The sequence below is a fragment of the Lucilia cuprina genome, chromosome 3 (genome assembly GCF_022045245.1).
Source record: "Lucilia cuprina isolate Lc7/37 chromosome 3, ASM2204524v1, whole genome shotgun sequence".
Classification (NCBI taxonomy): domain Eukaryota; kingdom Metazoa; phylum Arthropoda; class Insecta; order Diptera; family Calliphoridae; genus Lucilia; species Lucilia cuprina.
This window is the reverse complement of record NC_060951.1, coordinates 27,956,907-27,973,084: the sequence shown is the minus strand read 5'-3', so window position 1 is coordinate 27,973,084 and position 16,178 is coordinate 27,956,907. Positions and strand designations below refer to the sequence as shown.

At 32.1% G+C, this 16,178-nt stretch overlaps 1 protein-coding gene across 3 annotated transcripts; it reads right to left on the bottom strand.

Moving 5' to 3' along the window:
* Window positions 1-1,282: 1,282 nt before the first annotated feature.
* Window positions 1,283-15,871, bottom strand: LOC111679489 (probable basic-leucine zipper transcription factor R). Of its 3 annotated transcripts, none has more exons than XM_046947355.1 (2): window positions 15,708-15,871; window positions 1,283-2,937 (listed from the first exon to the last, which is right to left on the bottom strand). In XM_046947355.1, exon 2 carries the CDS (start codon window positions 2,861-2,863, stop codon window positions 1,367-1,369), a length of 1,497 nt encoding a protein of 498 aa, XP_046803311.1. In that variant the 5' UTR covers window positions 2,864-2,937; window positions 15,708-15,871; the 3' UTR covers window positions 1,283-1,366. The 3 variants fall into 3 exon arrangements, with proteins under 3 accessions (XP_046803311.1, XP_046803309.1, XP_046803310.1); XM_046947353.1 differs by lacking the exon at window positions 15,708-15,871 and adding an exon at window positions 15,374-15,605; XM_046947354.1 differs by lacking the exon at window positions 15,708-15,871 and adding an exon at window positions 15,204-15,314.
* Between the last annotated feature and the right edge of the window lie 307 nt (window positions 15,872-16,178).

Sequence of the window (16,178 nt, the reverse complement as noted above, 5' to 3'; positions counted from 1 at the left end):
CAACAAGGCACATCGGTGCTGGGCGATAAGTAGGAGAACTATAGCCATGAAATGGGGTCTTAGTCCTAATATGACAATTAGCTTCATTAAAGTGTAATTAGGCTTATGCTTCAATAATCTGGTGGACTACTTTGGACAAAAAGTGTAATATCAAGCTTCTACAGGGAGTTCAGCGTACATACTGCTGGGTTTAAATGGTGCCATGTGTACTACTTCAAGCAAAGCTCTGGAAACGTTGCAGGGAGTTATAGGACACTTAATCAACTTATACTGGACATATTGGAAGGTTATACACCATTATTGGACTTGCCACCACCGTTACCTAATCATAACACAAGCTTCCAGTCAGAAGCCAGAAGGCAATTTAAAGGAAAGGGAGCTTGAAGTAGTTAACCTGGCAAACGGAAAACCATTCGACGCAACGAAAGCTGAATTAAAAATATGGGTGAGAGAATCCATTAAGGCCTCTTAGAATTATGAAACGGATAAAACTACAAAGATTCTATGGGGTGACTCTGATGAGAATAAGACGAGAAATCGTCTGAAGATAAGGAAGACTGAAGGTACGTATTCTGAGTGGACACACAGGATTACGAGCACATCTATACAAAATTGGCCGTACGGATTCAGACGAATGTAGAGCATGTAGATCACTTTCTCTGCCACTGTCAGGCATTCGTCAAAGTTAGATCCAAGTATCTTGGAAGTGATGTCATTCTGGAAATAGCATTCTTCACTAACAGTGATTAGAACAGATTTTTTTTAATATTGAAAAGTAATATACTCATTGAACAAAGTAACTAACTAATTAACTAACTAACTAACTAACTAACTAACTAACTAACTAACTAACTAACTAACTAACTAACTAACTAACTAACTAACTAACTAACTAACTAACTAACTAATTAACTAACTAAATAATTAACTAACTAACTAACTAAATAACTAACTAACTAACTAACTAACTAACTAACTAACTAACTAACTAACTAACTAACTAACAAACAAACTAACTAACTAACTAACTAACTAAATAACTAACTAACTTACTAACTAAGTTCATGATAACAGGCCCGATAGTGGCCTAGGTGTGTTTCTTCCGATTTCATGTATATATCATCTTATCAACCTAACCTAAATAACTAACTAACTTAACCAAATGGTCAAAAATATTCGAAATTCATACTTTTGCTGCGATTCAGTGAAAACGAATCGTTCGTAATAGAAAATTCTATAAATAAAATTTATTCAAATAAAACTCGTGTATTTCTTTTAATTTTCAAACATTTATTAATATCTAATTATGTACTTTTTTAAATTCGTAATTAGCATTATTATAAAATACCTTCTTCCTCTTAATCAACTAATCAATTTGTGTTATGGAAGTATCATCGGGACTCGTACAGCGACTACTATTACCATCCGTACGATATTTAATTGAATCGATAATTTCCACATCTATATCACGTTCACGATTTGAACTCTCATCGAGATCGTTGTCATCAGAATTTGCCACCGAATGACGTTCATCCGATTCGGCTTCACAGTCATTGTCCGATTTATTATCAGTTTCGAGAACATCATTGTTCAGATGATGATTAAGACTTTCGTTTTGCGCTTGTGCTATTAAATCTCTGGCCGCAAATTGACTGTATAGCCGTGGTAAATGTTGTAACATATAGTTGGCATTACATTTGGCTATATTGGGTTGATTCTCTTTACTTTCACCGAAATCATAATATTTGGCATAGTTTTCGAATTTATTAACGGCCGAAGCTGTTACTGCACTAGCACTAGAACTGAGGTTTATGGCATCTGAGGTAGGCGTGACGGAGGGTGTATGTTGTAGGGATGAGATCGTTTTTAAGTCATTGCAACGTGGTGTGGGTACTGTAAAAGCCGAACCATGACGATGTTTGTTGGGTAATGTAATGGTATGGGAAGCAGGAGGAGAATTTGTGGCTTCATTGGCAGTGGTGGTATTTTCCGCACTAGCTAAGGGTGATATATTTTCTTTTTTACGATCGTAAATATGACCCGAAACTCTGAGATCAATAAAGAAGTGTAAGGGATCTATACCATAGGGAGGATACAAAGGTGGATACCAAACGGGAGGTGGTGGTGGTAATACTAAATCTTGTGGTGGTAATGAAGCGGCTGGGGGTGTGTTCTGTAAGTTAGTGTCTACTGTTCCTCCTCCTAAAGAGGTATTTGTGTTATTGTTGGCATTATCTGCATCTCTTTCTGAGGTTTTGGTATTCGCTATAAGTTGTTTAACATCAGTGGACTCCTTATTTGCCTCTGTTTCTAGTTTACGATATTTGTTAGCCAAATGTTGCAAGTACGGTTTGTGCGTAGTCAATTCCAAAGGTTTTTCTGCGGCATTAAGTTGTGGCAATTGTGGTTGTAGTTGTTGCTGTTGAGATTTTTCCAATAAAGTTTCGTTTTCTTTAAAGTATGAGCGTTGTTGAGACCAAGTTCTTTTACGAGGTCTTCGCGCCAAAGCTGCCGAATGTTGCAGTTGAAGATTGCGTACATTTTCTTGATTACGAGCTGCCACCAAGGAGCGTAACATATCGCTGAAGAAGAAATTGTTAGGGCCCAAAGGAGCTGAATAGAGATAAGGAGGCGTGGCTGCCATTAAACGGCTTACAAAATCTTGATTTCTCATTTCATGTATATTTGATTTTCTTGGAGGTGTTGGGGTATTTTGGGTGTTGGCGGCATTGCTGTTATTCGCATTTGTATTATTTGTATCCTTAGGGGATTTAATTTGTTGTTGTTGATGCTGCTGGTGTTGCTGCATTTGCTGTTGTCTTTGTTGTTGCTGCTGCTGATGTTGTTGTTGTTCCTCAGACATGTTTCTAGCTGCTTGCTGTGTTTAGCTGGCAACTTCCTTTCTCCTTTCCTGTTTCCTATTTGTTTAGTACAAATCTGCAATTAAAACCACAAATGGAAAAATCTGTTTAAAATGTCTTTTTAAATGGATTTCTTGTAAAATGTTTCCATATTTTTTATTCTTGCATATTTTTTGTTAATGTAAATGTAAAATGCAAACAATAGACAAAAACATTTATATTCACTTAATTCCATTTGTCTTTCAATTTCATCTTTTATTATCCTAAGGGCTGTCTTAAACAACACGCAGAAGGTGGTTCTGGGAATTATAAGTCTTATTGTTTTCTTTTATTTATTTTAAAATAACAAAGACTTTACATTTCTTGATATTAAAATCTTATTGTATTGAAGTCCTTGAAAAAATTAAAAAGTAAAGGAGTGTTAATTTTTTGCGTAGTGTCTATTAATTTCTTAAATTTCAAAGTATTTCCTTCCTTATTTTTAGAAAACCTAGAAAGCTGAAAGAAAATGCATCTAAGTCACTAACCATAATACTATAGGTCAAAGTTCAGATAACTCCGAAGTACCTTGGCAATGGTTATGTTCTTACAAAATATTTTTAAATTTAAACAAATAAATATTTAACTGTAATATCCTTATAACTATCTGGTTGTTTGTCCACTTAACTTTTTTATTTAGCTTAGTTTTTTCATTAAAATATTTCATTATCTGTCTTAATTTTTTTATGCAACAAATCCATGTTTGTAAAGACAAATAATAAGTAATTTTTAATAAGTTTGTTTGTGCAATAGATATTTTTTATTTTTTAAAGAAAGGAAAGTCATAGTTTTAATTTTAAAACTTAGCGCATATTTTTCCAAGTGCCAACATGGAATAAGAAATATTATTTGTCGGCAATAAAAACTTTTCTTTTGAGAAATAAATACGCAAAGAAAACTTAAAAAAATAAAGATATTAAATCAGAAAATTGCTGAATTATAGTTCAAGACATATTTAAGGGGGTTCATAGTTAATAAGTTCGTTAGTTAGTAAGTTAGTCAGTCAGGCAGTTAGTGAGTTGGTTATTGAGTTAGTTAGTTAGTAAGTTAGTTATTCAGTTAGTTAGTTGGTTAGTTAGTTAGTTTGTTAGTTAGTTGGTTAGTTAGTTAGTTAATAGTTAGATAGTTAGTAAGTTAGTTAGTTAGTTAGTTAGCTAGTTAGTTAGTTACTTAGTTAGTTAGTTCGTTAGTTAGTTAGTTAGTTAGTTAGTTAGTTAGTTAGTTGGTTAGTTAGTTAGTTAATAAGTTAGTTGGATAGTTAGTTATTTAGTTCGTCAGTCAGGCAATTATTCAGTTAGTTACTTAGTTTGTTAGTTCGTTAGTTAGTTAGCTTTTTAGTTAGTTAGTTAGTTAGTTAGTTGGTTAGTTAGTTAGTTAGCTAGTTAGTTAGTAGGTTAGTTAGTTGGTTAGTTAGTTAGTTAGTTAATAGTTACTTAGTTAATTAGTTAGTTGGATAGTTAGTTATTTAGTTCGTCAGTCAGGCAGTTATTCAGTTAGTTACTTAGTTTGTTAGTTAGTTAGTAAGCTTGTTAGTTAGTTGGTTAGTTAGTTAGTTTGTTAGTTGGTTAGTTAGTTGGTTAGTTAGTTAGTTAGTTGGTTAGTTAGTTTGTTAGTTTGTTAGTTTGTTAGTTTGTTAGTTTGTTAGTTTGTTAGTTTGTTAGTTTGTTAGTTAGTTAGTTAGTTAGTTAGTTAGTTAGTTAGTTAGTTAGTTGGTTAGTTAGTTGGTTGGTTAGTTAGTTAGTTAGTTAGTTAGTTAGTTGGTTAGTTTGTTAGTAAGCTAGTTTATTAGTAAGTTAGTTTGTTAGTTAGTTACTTAGTTAGTTAGTTCTTTATTTAGTTAGTTAGTTATTTCATTTGGTATAGGATAATGAGATTTTTAGTTTAATTTCGGATAGATTGTTTTTGAAATGGAATAACGCAACATCTAAGGACTTATGTCCTAGACTTGATGCTAAATCAATCAGGAAATTTATTGGGATGCTTCTGCAGATAAAGTCTTAGGACTGTGACAAGAATAAAAACATTGTTTTGTTAAGCCGTACGTCAGTAATTACGACAATATCGAAGTATACAATATCTGGTTATACGACTATGTTGAGGGTCTTAGACAGTTGACTACAACTTCTACCACTATCCTACAGGTCTCAGGCGAAATGGCTTAAAAATAGATTTAACGACAATCTCTGGGCTTTTGCTGGATCTAACCATTATGTATACTAGATTCAATCGGTTATTAACCGTTTCGTCTTATTTTTATTGTCTTTTGGGATTTGAATCCATTTACTTTCAGGAACCAATTTTTTGGGGCTAAAGTCCTTAATACAGCATTGGTAAAAATCTTTTTAAAATATTATGTAAGGAAATCTTGAGATGAACTTAAACTTTTGAAATATATCAAAGTTGTTCTAAAAAATAGTCGATTTTACATTCCTCTTAAGATGAAAGGGATGTGCTTTTTCATTAGTTTAATGGAAATTAAGATATTTTAGTAAATCAGATCCCGGTTTTACATACATATATTTACGTCCTTTTTTCATTAAAATATTCGCATTAGTTTTTTTGTTTCACTGAAACCTAGTACATCCTTTATATGTACAACAAACTCGCAACCCAAGCCTTTAATTTCAATTTTAAATCCTTCAAATGAATGAATAAGCTTAATTAGCATAATCTAATTTAAAATTGTTGTATAAAGTGTCGCATTTTTAGTTCTATAGAAATTCATCATGAAAAATAACAAACAGGAGTAAAAATAGAAATATCATAACAAGCCGCAAAAGTTTATTTTTTTTAACAAAATGAAAAAACAATAAAAAATTTGAATATTTTAAAATTGTCAAAAAAATTTAATGATACTTTTTTTTTGTAATAGAAGAAGTACATACAAAGTAAACAAATGACAGAGGTTCTAAAACGGTTATATTGTTTAAAAGTTTTGAGTTAATGTTCTTCGGCTGCATAACAATCTTGTCTCGTAGAATGTTATTCTTCACCCGAGAACAAAGAAGGAGAAGGCGAAAAAAGGTGTGTTTACTTTGATTTTGAGATATTTTATTTGAAACATTACCAGTTGAGAATCTCTGTTTAGAAGCTTACAACAATGCTGCAGGATATTTGTGGCAGCTTGAACAAAAAATCAACAAAACTTTTTTTTTACTTTTATTATTAATGTGAATATAAAAGAGCGCTAAAAATTCCAAAGTGTGGCAACAGATTGTTAGAGAATTAAAACATATTTTTTTCCGAAGTGGTATGGTTTGTTTGTTTAATTGAAAGTTGGCAGTTAGAATATCACTGATAGCTGCTGACTGGTTGGCTGGCGACGTTATTATTCTATACTAAAGGACAATGTTTTTAATTTTTGTTCAATCTACGTTCCAAAACTAAACTCTATGTCCTTGTTAATACTCACACTTTTTAAAGGCTTATTAAAAATAAAACATATACTATTAAGTAGAATTTTTAGCCGATTTCATTATGTAAAGTATATATGTATGTACTATATGTTTTTGCAATATTGAGTTGTCAGAAGTTGCTAACACTTGTTTTGTTTATTTTAAATTTTTTCTGAAGGGAAAGGAAAACCAGTGACACTCAGTGGTGTTCGTTATATGAATGTATGTCTTTTGTAACACTTTATGTTGGGTTATTTGTCGGTAAAATTTACATATGTATAGAAAAAAATGTTTACCTTATATTAATTAAGCATGTTCTGTTATTCAAATTTAGAATTTGTTTTATTATTTTTTAAATTACTCAATTTAAAAATGTTTGCATAAAAACTCATACAGTTGTGAAAGATTAAATAGCACATAACATATGTATTATTTTGTTCTTATAGTAACTTAGTTCCATAGTTATCATTATTTTAATTTCATAGTTAGGTTTTATCCTAATACCATGTTTCCACGATCAGTTGAATTACTTAATTCGGCCACTGAATGACGATAGCCAATTAACCCGTTATTTTTAATAAATACTCGATAAAAATTTGAGATGACAGTCATTCGTTCGTAATTCATAAGCTAATTCAAAGTGAATTGCGATCGGCTTGTGTAATTCGCAGCGAAAATTTTGTATGGAGAATCATGTAATTGGGGGTTGAATGATAAACGAGGGCGTAATTTACGAAGTACAATTCATTATTATACTAGTATTAGTTAGAAAGCTGAGTGTCGGAAAAATATATCCTCCCGGGAGCATATTTCCTTGATGATTTTCTTGGTGTATTGCAATCCCGGGGAAAAGAGGTGCTACCAGTACGTATAGTCATTCCGCAACGGGGCTACTATGGCAAGATATTAGATAGCTCGAGTACTTCAGCAAAGTGCTTGTACATGGACCGGCACATCCATGTACAAAAATTGCCACCTGAGTTCATCATTAAATGATTCAGGAGCGACGGTAGACCGTCTACCCAGTGGATGAAAAAGACATTCGTCGGCATAATATAGTAAAATACCTAGGCCAAATCCTAACGTACACGGATTTTTTATTATATGATTATGGCGGAAGAACTAAGAGCAAAAAGGGGCGTTCAAAATTCAAGTCTCTAATATATATAAAAGCACAGAAAAGCCTGAAGAAGACGAATTTAAGATTTATGGAGCGTTCAAAATTCAAGTCTCTAATATATATAAAAGTACAGAAAAGCCTGAAGAAGACGAATTTAAGATTTATGGACTACGGTCGAAGAATTAAGTGGAAAAGTAGCTTGGTATAATTGTATTTTTTAACTTTCAGCTAAATTTGAAGTCCTCAAAAGCCCATTAAAGCTAAAATTGCCTAGTATATGGTACAAACGTTATTATATTTTATAAATATTATAAATTATTTAATACATATTATGAAAATCGTTTAAATGGAACTTTTAAATTCAAATAGATAATGAAGCTACATTGAGTATTGCATACTTCCGAATTGACTCATTTCAAACAATAAATTTGTTTAAATAATTTTACGAATTTTCGAGATATGTTAATACAATTTGGAACTAATGTTCAAGGTCCAAAATGTTCTTAACTGGGTTTTCCTTAGACTTCCAAACCCATGCAATTATTCTTCAAAATTTTACAATAGATTTTAAAAATATTTACAACAAGTTTGAAGTAAACTACCGACGCTTATAGCTTTTAATTTCGTCTTTTTGTAAGCCCTCTGCACAGTATGGGATTGCAAACCGGGTTTGAACCTAAACACTGTAGCTAGGACATCAAAAGCAAAAACTGTACTGCTGTCTAAATGGCAATTGTCTTAACTGTAGTCAAACCAATTCTTTTTGATGGGTTAACTGTAGGGTTAATTTGAATACCATCAAAGGCGCTTTTTGTGATCCTAAATTTGCACAATCCGGGATTTCACACACACAAGCCGACATTCGACATTCATCCCAGGCGCAACAAGCTACATTAGTAGCCACCAAATAATGTTCAGAAGCATGCAAATATTAACCGATGGAACATTTTTAAATAGGGCTGTTTGTAGTGATATTTGACTACTGCAGTAGGTCAACTTTAAGCTGAAATTATAGTGATAAACATCCAACATCTACAGTACCATGTAATACATAACCGGGATACATCAGCCATCATGTTCCCAGAGAATGTACACACTAAGTCAAAAGTTTTCCAAGTATGCCGGTCATATATCGTGGAGACAGCGAGATATTAATTGGTTGATTTCGTGAAATCAAATCTATCCAAGTAATATGTTCAGACACACATCAGGTAATCGCTAACAAAAGATGCAATAATTAAACTGTTTAAGAACCAAGAATATCGTGTTTGGCTTGAATATCTTACAGATAAAGCGAAATATTAATTGGTTGATTTTCTGAAACCAAATCTAAAAAAGATGGAAAAATGAAAACACTTTTTTCTGTCATTTTCGCGTCTCTTTAATGATGATTCGACAAATATCCATAGCTTTAACATGAAAACCAAAAGGTTTTAATGAATCGTCCAACTATAAAGATCAAGTGCCAATTCAATCTAAGTAACTATTTTATAAAAGGATAACAAATTTTATCTCTATAGGGCCAAAAGTATTAGACTTTCGTGAATATTTCTGTTACAAAGCTTAAGATACTTTCAAGTATATGGTAGAACTTTTCCAGGGAAAAATATGTGTGATTAATTACTTGAACTTGTATATCTTGATATCTTTTCTACAGCTGATATTTAAGTAATCCATCACATTGATATATAATGGTGTATACACGTGATTTTAGCGGAGCAATTTACGCATTTAGAAATATTTCTTACGAAATTATACTTATTTATAACTTAACACCTTATTTACAGTAAAGTCTCATGTATAATCTTAATTACAATTGAAATTTTTGTAACTATAGAGAATAGTCCTTCCCATAAGGGTGCTTTTTTAGTTATACATCAACCCCAGCATGATTGATTCATAGATTTACAACATGAGTTTACATAAAAACATTTTACCGACACTTAACTTGTAAGCAACCTTTAAAAACTTAATTATAGCGAGAAAATTTATTTTTGAATTGAAATTTCTATCCCTTAACATCGTTTAAAAATTCAGCCATATGAGAAGTACTTTTTATAATAAGCACATACGAGTCTTTGTAAATAGTGACTATGAAGATTGTTAAAAAGGATAATAACATTTTATAAAGTGGTATGTAGATTTTTAGTAAAATAATGTGCCACTTGTGGCGTTTTTATATTCACTATTTATCCATCAACAATCAACGCAAATTTCAACCACAATTTTTTTTTTAATTTAAATTCTAACATCATTCATTTACTCACTTTAAAGTAGTTAGACGTATGAGTTTAGAATTGTAGTTTTATACAGTAAAAGTTGTAGGCAAAGGACTGAAACTAAAATTAAAAAAGTATTTTTTTATTTTTCTAAAATAATTTTAAATACATCGACTACAGGACCTTTCACTGTTACTTATAACTTTATTTATAAACAAGTAATATTTCTATATTCGGCTGTGCCGAATCTTATATACCCTTCACCAAGTATGTTTTAAAAAACAGTATTTATTTATTTTGTATCTCTGCACACATGTCACACATAACATACACACAAACAAATATAAACTGTAGCAGAAAGAAATATTAACCGTTGTACTGTAATACCACCGTCAAACTGTATTACCACCCTCAAACAAATATGAGCTGTATTACCAACATATTATTGCTTTATGTCCTTGTTATACCCACTTACCTTCGTGAGAACAGAACAGCAACCAAACATACAAAAAAATACACAGCTAAATAAAACCAAATACATCTCCACACGGACATGTACATCTGTATCCAATTCACAGTGTTGTTGTTGCTTTTTTAACAAAGCATGAAAAAAATGTGGCTTTTTTGATGAAATTTTCAGAGATAGTCTACGATTTTTGCTCATATCTCCGTTATTTATACACCGATTTTGCTGATTTTAAATATCGATCTTCTCGAAAGCATGTCTAACTGAATTATTGAAGATTGGGATCTCGCCGATATCTGGGGACCTCTAAAAACTGATTTCAACAGACAGACGGACATTCACCCCGGGGGCATGTTACTTTGGCGAGACCTCCGTCTTGGTGTTATTGCAATCCCGGGGTATAAAGAGGACCCAATACCTCAAATCTGACCGGGATTGAAAAATTGGTGTTCTCAGTCTACTGCTTGGCTTAGTCCTTGCATAGATTGCCAGAGGTCAGACCAGAGCACCGCATAATCTGGTACTACGGGTGGCCAGTTGCCCGCAGGACTATGTCCTGGCTGGTCAGTTGGTTGAGGTTCCTTCGGGATCCACGTAGTGACTGTTGGTTGAAGCCAAATTCGCGGGAAGAGTATAAGTGGCGGTTAAAAGACTGATGCATGATAATAGTCAATATTTCGGGATAAGAGTTCGGTGCTGTTGCCGAAAATCAACAGATACCCCACAGAGAAGTGACTGTGGGACTAAGCGTTGGAAATGGGTTGGAGTCAATTGTATATGATACGGAATGAATGTAGAGGTATGCGGGACTCATCCACCCGTATACCTAAATGAGTGTGTCGTATGTTTTTCTCTATGAATGTGTCGAATAAATGAGATGTGTGCTGGGTTGAATGATGATGGATGAAAGGTATCATATACAAGTGATACCAATTAATTTTCCTTCCTTGTCCAGATATGTTTACTCTGTTCATATCAGACTTTCCACAGCGTGTCACTGTGAGTAAGAACAATGTCTACGGCTTATTGATGGATCGTGCTTCGGTCCACCGGTTACGTCTCTAGGTGCTGTTGCCGAATCAACAGAGCCATAGTAGTGTGGTTGTCTTACAACGTGACTACTTTGGCAAGAGATTAGATAGCTCGAGTACTCCAGCAAAGTACTTGCGCATGGTACCGGTCATAGCCAATGTGCAAAAATTGCCACCTGAGTCTTTATTGAAGACAAAGGGGCGATGGTAGACCGTTCTCAAGTCTACCCTGTGGATAAAAAAGACCACCGTGAGATAAGGCCGACACGGCAGGTGCTCACGTTAAAACTCTCGACAGTCAGACAGACGGACATGGCTTAATCGACTCCGCTATCTATATGGATCCAGAATATATATACTTTATAGGGACGGAAAATTATATTATAGAAATTACAAACGGAATGACAAACTTATATATATACCCTTCTCACGAAGGTGAAGGGTATAAAAAATACAAATACAGACATTTGTCAGACCTACACTAAAGTGCCACTCCATAGAATACAAAAACTCTTTTATTTAATAATAAAGTAGAACTTATTTTGCATTTACCCTTAAATCAAATTCAATTTGAAAAATACCCTTTCGGTTACAAATTGCAGGCATCATAAACTCAAAAGGATAAAGTGCGTTTCAAACAAGTGTAATTGTAAAAGTGTGCGTGCGTGTGTGTATGTGTGTCAAAAATATCAAACACATTCACATGTTATCGTAATTTTCGAGTACTTAATCATTTTGTATTTAAGCCTTTGGCCTTGATATCATCATCGTCGTCATATACATGGTTGTTAGTTTTTATTCAGTTCATTTGGTAGATACAAGAGAGTTTTTATAAACATGTTATCCTTAATTGGTCATGTATGTGTGCGTATGTATGTCGAAATACAGATTTATATAAACTGAACTCATGTATGTAGTTAACACTTACATGTATACATAGGTGATAGGAATATAAATAAGTGTGTGTGTGTGTGCGTATCTGAATGCGAACTCTTAGTCCTAAATGATTGATGACATTAAAGTCACACATAATATGTTTTTATAGTTCTAAATTGTTGCCATTTAACTTGTTATTATTTTGCAAATTGTTGGTACAAAATTGTTAGAAAGTTATAATAGTAATATCATACAAAATAGTATATAAATTATAAGACCTTATTAGATTATCAAACGATCTTATCATATCCGTCCGTCATGTTTGTCTTTCTATTGGAATCTGAACAATAACAAGCTTGTTATAGCAATTATGTTTGACATAAACTAGTTTTATTTTAACTTAAATCTCTCAGTTTAATGTCATGAGGATCGGTCCGTTATAGCGTTATATGTCGGGCCGTTATAGCCACCATATCTCGCAACATTTAGAAAATGACTTTAAAGCTTTATAATAAAAACGTTATTAACATAAAATTCTACATAAACCTGTTCTATAGGAGCTAAAATCTTTTTGTATAATTTTACAAGAATCGGCCTATAGTTGACCCTACATCTCAACATTCTGACTAATATCTGATGGCAAATAATAAATTGTAACACTTAGATAATGTTAGTGACACATCCTTGAAATTACGAAACTGACTTGTAAAATAATAGTAAGCGATCTTCTTGAGCGGAACAGTCATCTAGAATAGACCTAGAAGTTTGATCAGATAGAGCCGAATTAGCTATTTTACCAACCATTTAGGGTTATCCGACTGACCGGATGACTAGCTATTTTAACATGTGCTTTTTCTATTAAGAAGCCAATCGTCACACCAAGGATTACGAAGAAACAGCCAAAAGTTTAAATTTGTGTGTGCACTCTCTCGTACAAAGAGTACATCCGCGACGAAAGGCGAAATAGAGCCAAACAGTGTAAAAAGAGTTAAGGCCGGTCTAACTCTGTCCGTCTGTTTAAGACATCATGGAGCACAAACTAAATATACTAAAGTTATGAAATTTCAAAAAAATATATCGTAATAATAAAGTAAGTTTGTTATAAAAAGAAGGAATGTTGCTAAATTGAACAAAATGTACGACTGAAGTAGGAAGTTTAGTATTATGTCGGTCTAGTTCCCTGTCATAAAACTCGTTAAAGTTATGATAGAACCTAAACTGAAGAAGCTAGAGTGCTAAAATTTTGACAATTGTCGCTATAAAGTCTTGTTTCAATAGGCAAAAAATACGTTTTTAAAGTGTTTATAATTTTTCAATAACATCCGTTGTCAAAATATATACATGCGAAAACACTACGTTGTCAAAATTCCAACAATTTGTTGTCGATATCTAAATTGTATACACATCCGTTATCTAAATGTTAACAAACGTGATAAGCCGGAAATCCGGACGTAAGGTTCAACATTCGACTCTTCGTCTCTTTAATTAGCATTAACTCGATAAATAGTTTTAATATGATTATAATCATAAATAATTATTCATATTAAGAAAAAATCTAAAAAAATATATATATTTCTTCTAATAAATTAATCGTTTTTCAATTTCTATAGCAACAAATGTTTAATACAGCGATCAAAGTATATTTTTCTAAACGATTAGGATGTACTAAATCTCAATCTGGCAAACACATTAAAACACTTTCTCTTAAACAAAGATTTCGAGACATGTTTTTAGAAACTCCGTTTTAGGACTTCGACAGATTGGGTTAGGCTCGATATATGGGAGATTCTAAAATCCCTTTAAATTTACTGGACTTATTTTTTTAATCCTTTGAATTTTGTTTAACACAGATATCAAAGTATTTATTTGTCTTTATAAATAAAGATTTCGGATACACGTAGAAAAAAAAACATGATTGTGGTAACCATGTTCTAAGAGCAATATATTATGGTTATTTTAACAATTTTAAAATATCATATTATATTTATATACAGATGAAATATATCACCATAATATATTTTATTTACATTAATATTGTTTGTTATACATATATTAAGATGTGATGATAATTTCGTTAATAATTTCGATAATATGTTTTCATTGTTATTATTTAGTTATTGAAAAAATAATTATGTTTCAAAGAATCATACTCAAACTTATAATTGCCATGAATATGAAAATGGTTACAAGAATAACAATATAGTTTAAATCGAATGAAAATAACAATTATATGTTTTTGATAACAATATAGTGTTACAGTGAACATAGTTTAGTTATAGTAACCATGTCGAACCATGTTTTTTCTCTGCGTGTATGGGTTAAAGAAACCCTGTTTTGGACAGCATGGGTTAAGGGTATTTCCGGAATCATTTTAAATTTATTAGAATCCTAAATTTTTTAGAATCCTTTAGATTTTGCTTATCTCAGATGACAATGTATGTATATTTTTCTAATGGATTAATAGAGATTTCCAGATATGGGTTTTGGACATATTTAAGTCCAAGCTCCCTAATTTCAGATAACATATACATTTGTATAACTGAAGGAGTATTGGCATTGTTATATGACCTTAGAACGTCGGTTTTTTAGCATTTGACCATGCAATGATGGAGTGTTTCTTAGACCAGATGATAATTCAGAGCTAGATAAATGGCTGTTTTCCAAAAATTACGTTAATGCTTATATATTAATATTATTACATGAGTATAATCCAAATATACATATATATGAGGCTTTCCGATATATTTTTAAGTTTACAAGATATCTTTTGATTATTTTTACTTCTTTGATATTCTTAGAGTCCAAAAATTTTGGATTTTGTATGGGGGCTAGTCGAAATAATGGACCGATTTTAACCATTTTCAATAGACTTCATCCGAAGCGTGTGTGCCAAACTTTTATCCAATTATCTTAAAAATTGCGCACAAGGTTTACATGGACAGCCAGACGGACGGATGAACATAGCTTAATCTACTCAGAAAATGATTCTAAGCCGATTGGTATACTTTAAGGTGGGTATGGGACAAATATTTTTGTATGTTACAAACATCAGCACAAACCCAATATATCCCCCCCACTAAAGAGGTGTTGGGTATAAAAACCCGACGGCTTTTAAAAATGTTGATAAATATAATAAAATTTATGTTCTTTTTGAAGTGGCTACAAGCCAATGTTTTATGTTTAATAGCCGACTTACCAGCTTTCGATTTACTATATAAGTTTCCTATATCTTAAGAAGTTAATGAATTTGTTAAACTTTGAATGTTTTTATTTTCGGATCGAAGAGAGCAACATTTTTTATTTTTTTTTTTTTAATACTATATTTATTATAGTTCCTTGTTATTTTTTTAAATAAATATCACTTACATCTTGTGAAACTAGTAAAAAATTATATTTAAAACGCGTCGGTATTAGCAGTTGGCGAACTTTTATTTTTTATTAGTTAAAGACGTTTTATAACGAAATCGATTTTTAATACAATTTTAAAACTTTAATTTTACGAAATTATAAATTTCGTTTCACAAATATTTTTCTTCGCAACTGATTATAATAAATTTTACCGTTATACTACCGTTGTTGATGACAGTTAAAAATCAAATGAAATTGTTTGCAAAACAGATTCTACCACAAATTTTAAAATTATGAAAAAAAAATTGAAAATATTCAAACAAACGAAAGAAATGCGGCGCAAACAAAGTACCGGTGGTATAAAGGCGCAACCAAGGCAGCATGCACATAAACACACGTATATCCTTATAGCATCCATACATACATCCACTCATTCATTCAACCAGTCAGCCAGCCAAAAGCATTGTAAAGTGTTAAAAGCAACAAAAGCTAAAAACTCTGCCAACCACCACCATCATCGGCAACCAACAACGTCAACACCAGGCAGTCAGTTTCAGTATCACACGTGGGTGTTTGTTGTAGATGCACAAGCAACAAATGTAAAAGATAAAAAACAACAACTTGATAAAAAAAACAAAAAAAGGAATGTTAAAACCAACCCCCAACAATAATAAAAAATCAAAATGTTTAAAGATCCTTTACCGTTTCACTAGCAACATTGCAAGCAACATCATAGAAACCATGTGATGTTGCTAAGTACAAGTGCTTAGAGGTTTTGGCGCGCAACATGTCTATGTTGGGGTTTGAGGTTTCAGAAAATTTA

What these genes read in the sequence shown, in the direction of transcription:
- LOC111679489 (XM_046947355.1), bottom strand. Translation starts at nt 2,863, where the DNA reads ATGTCTGAGGAACAACAACAACATCAGCAGCAGCAACAACAAAGACAA.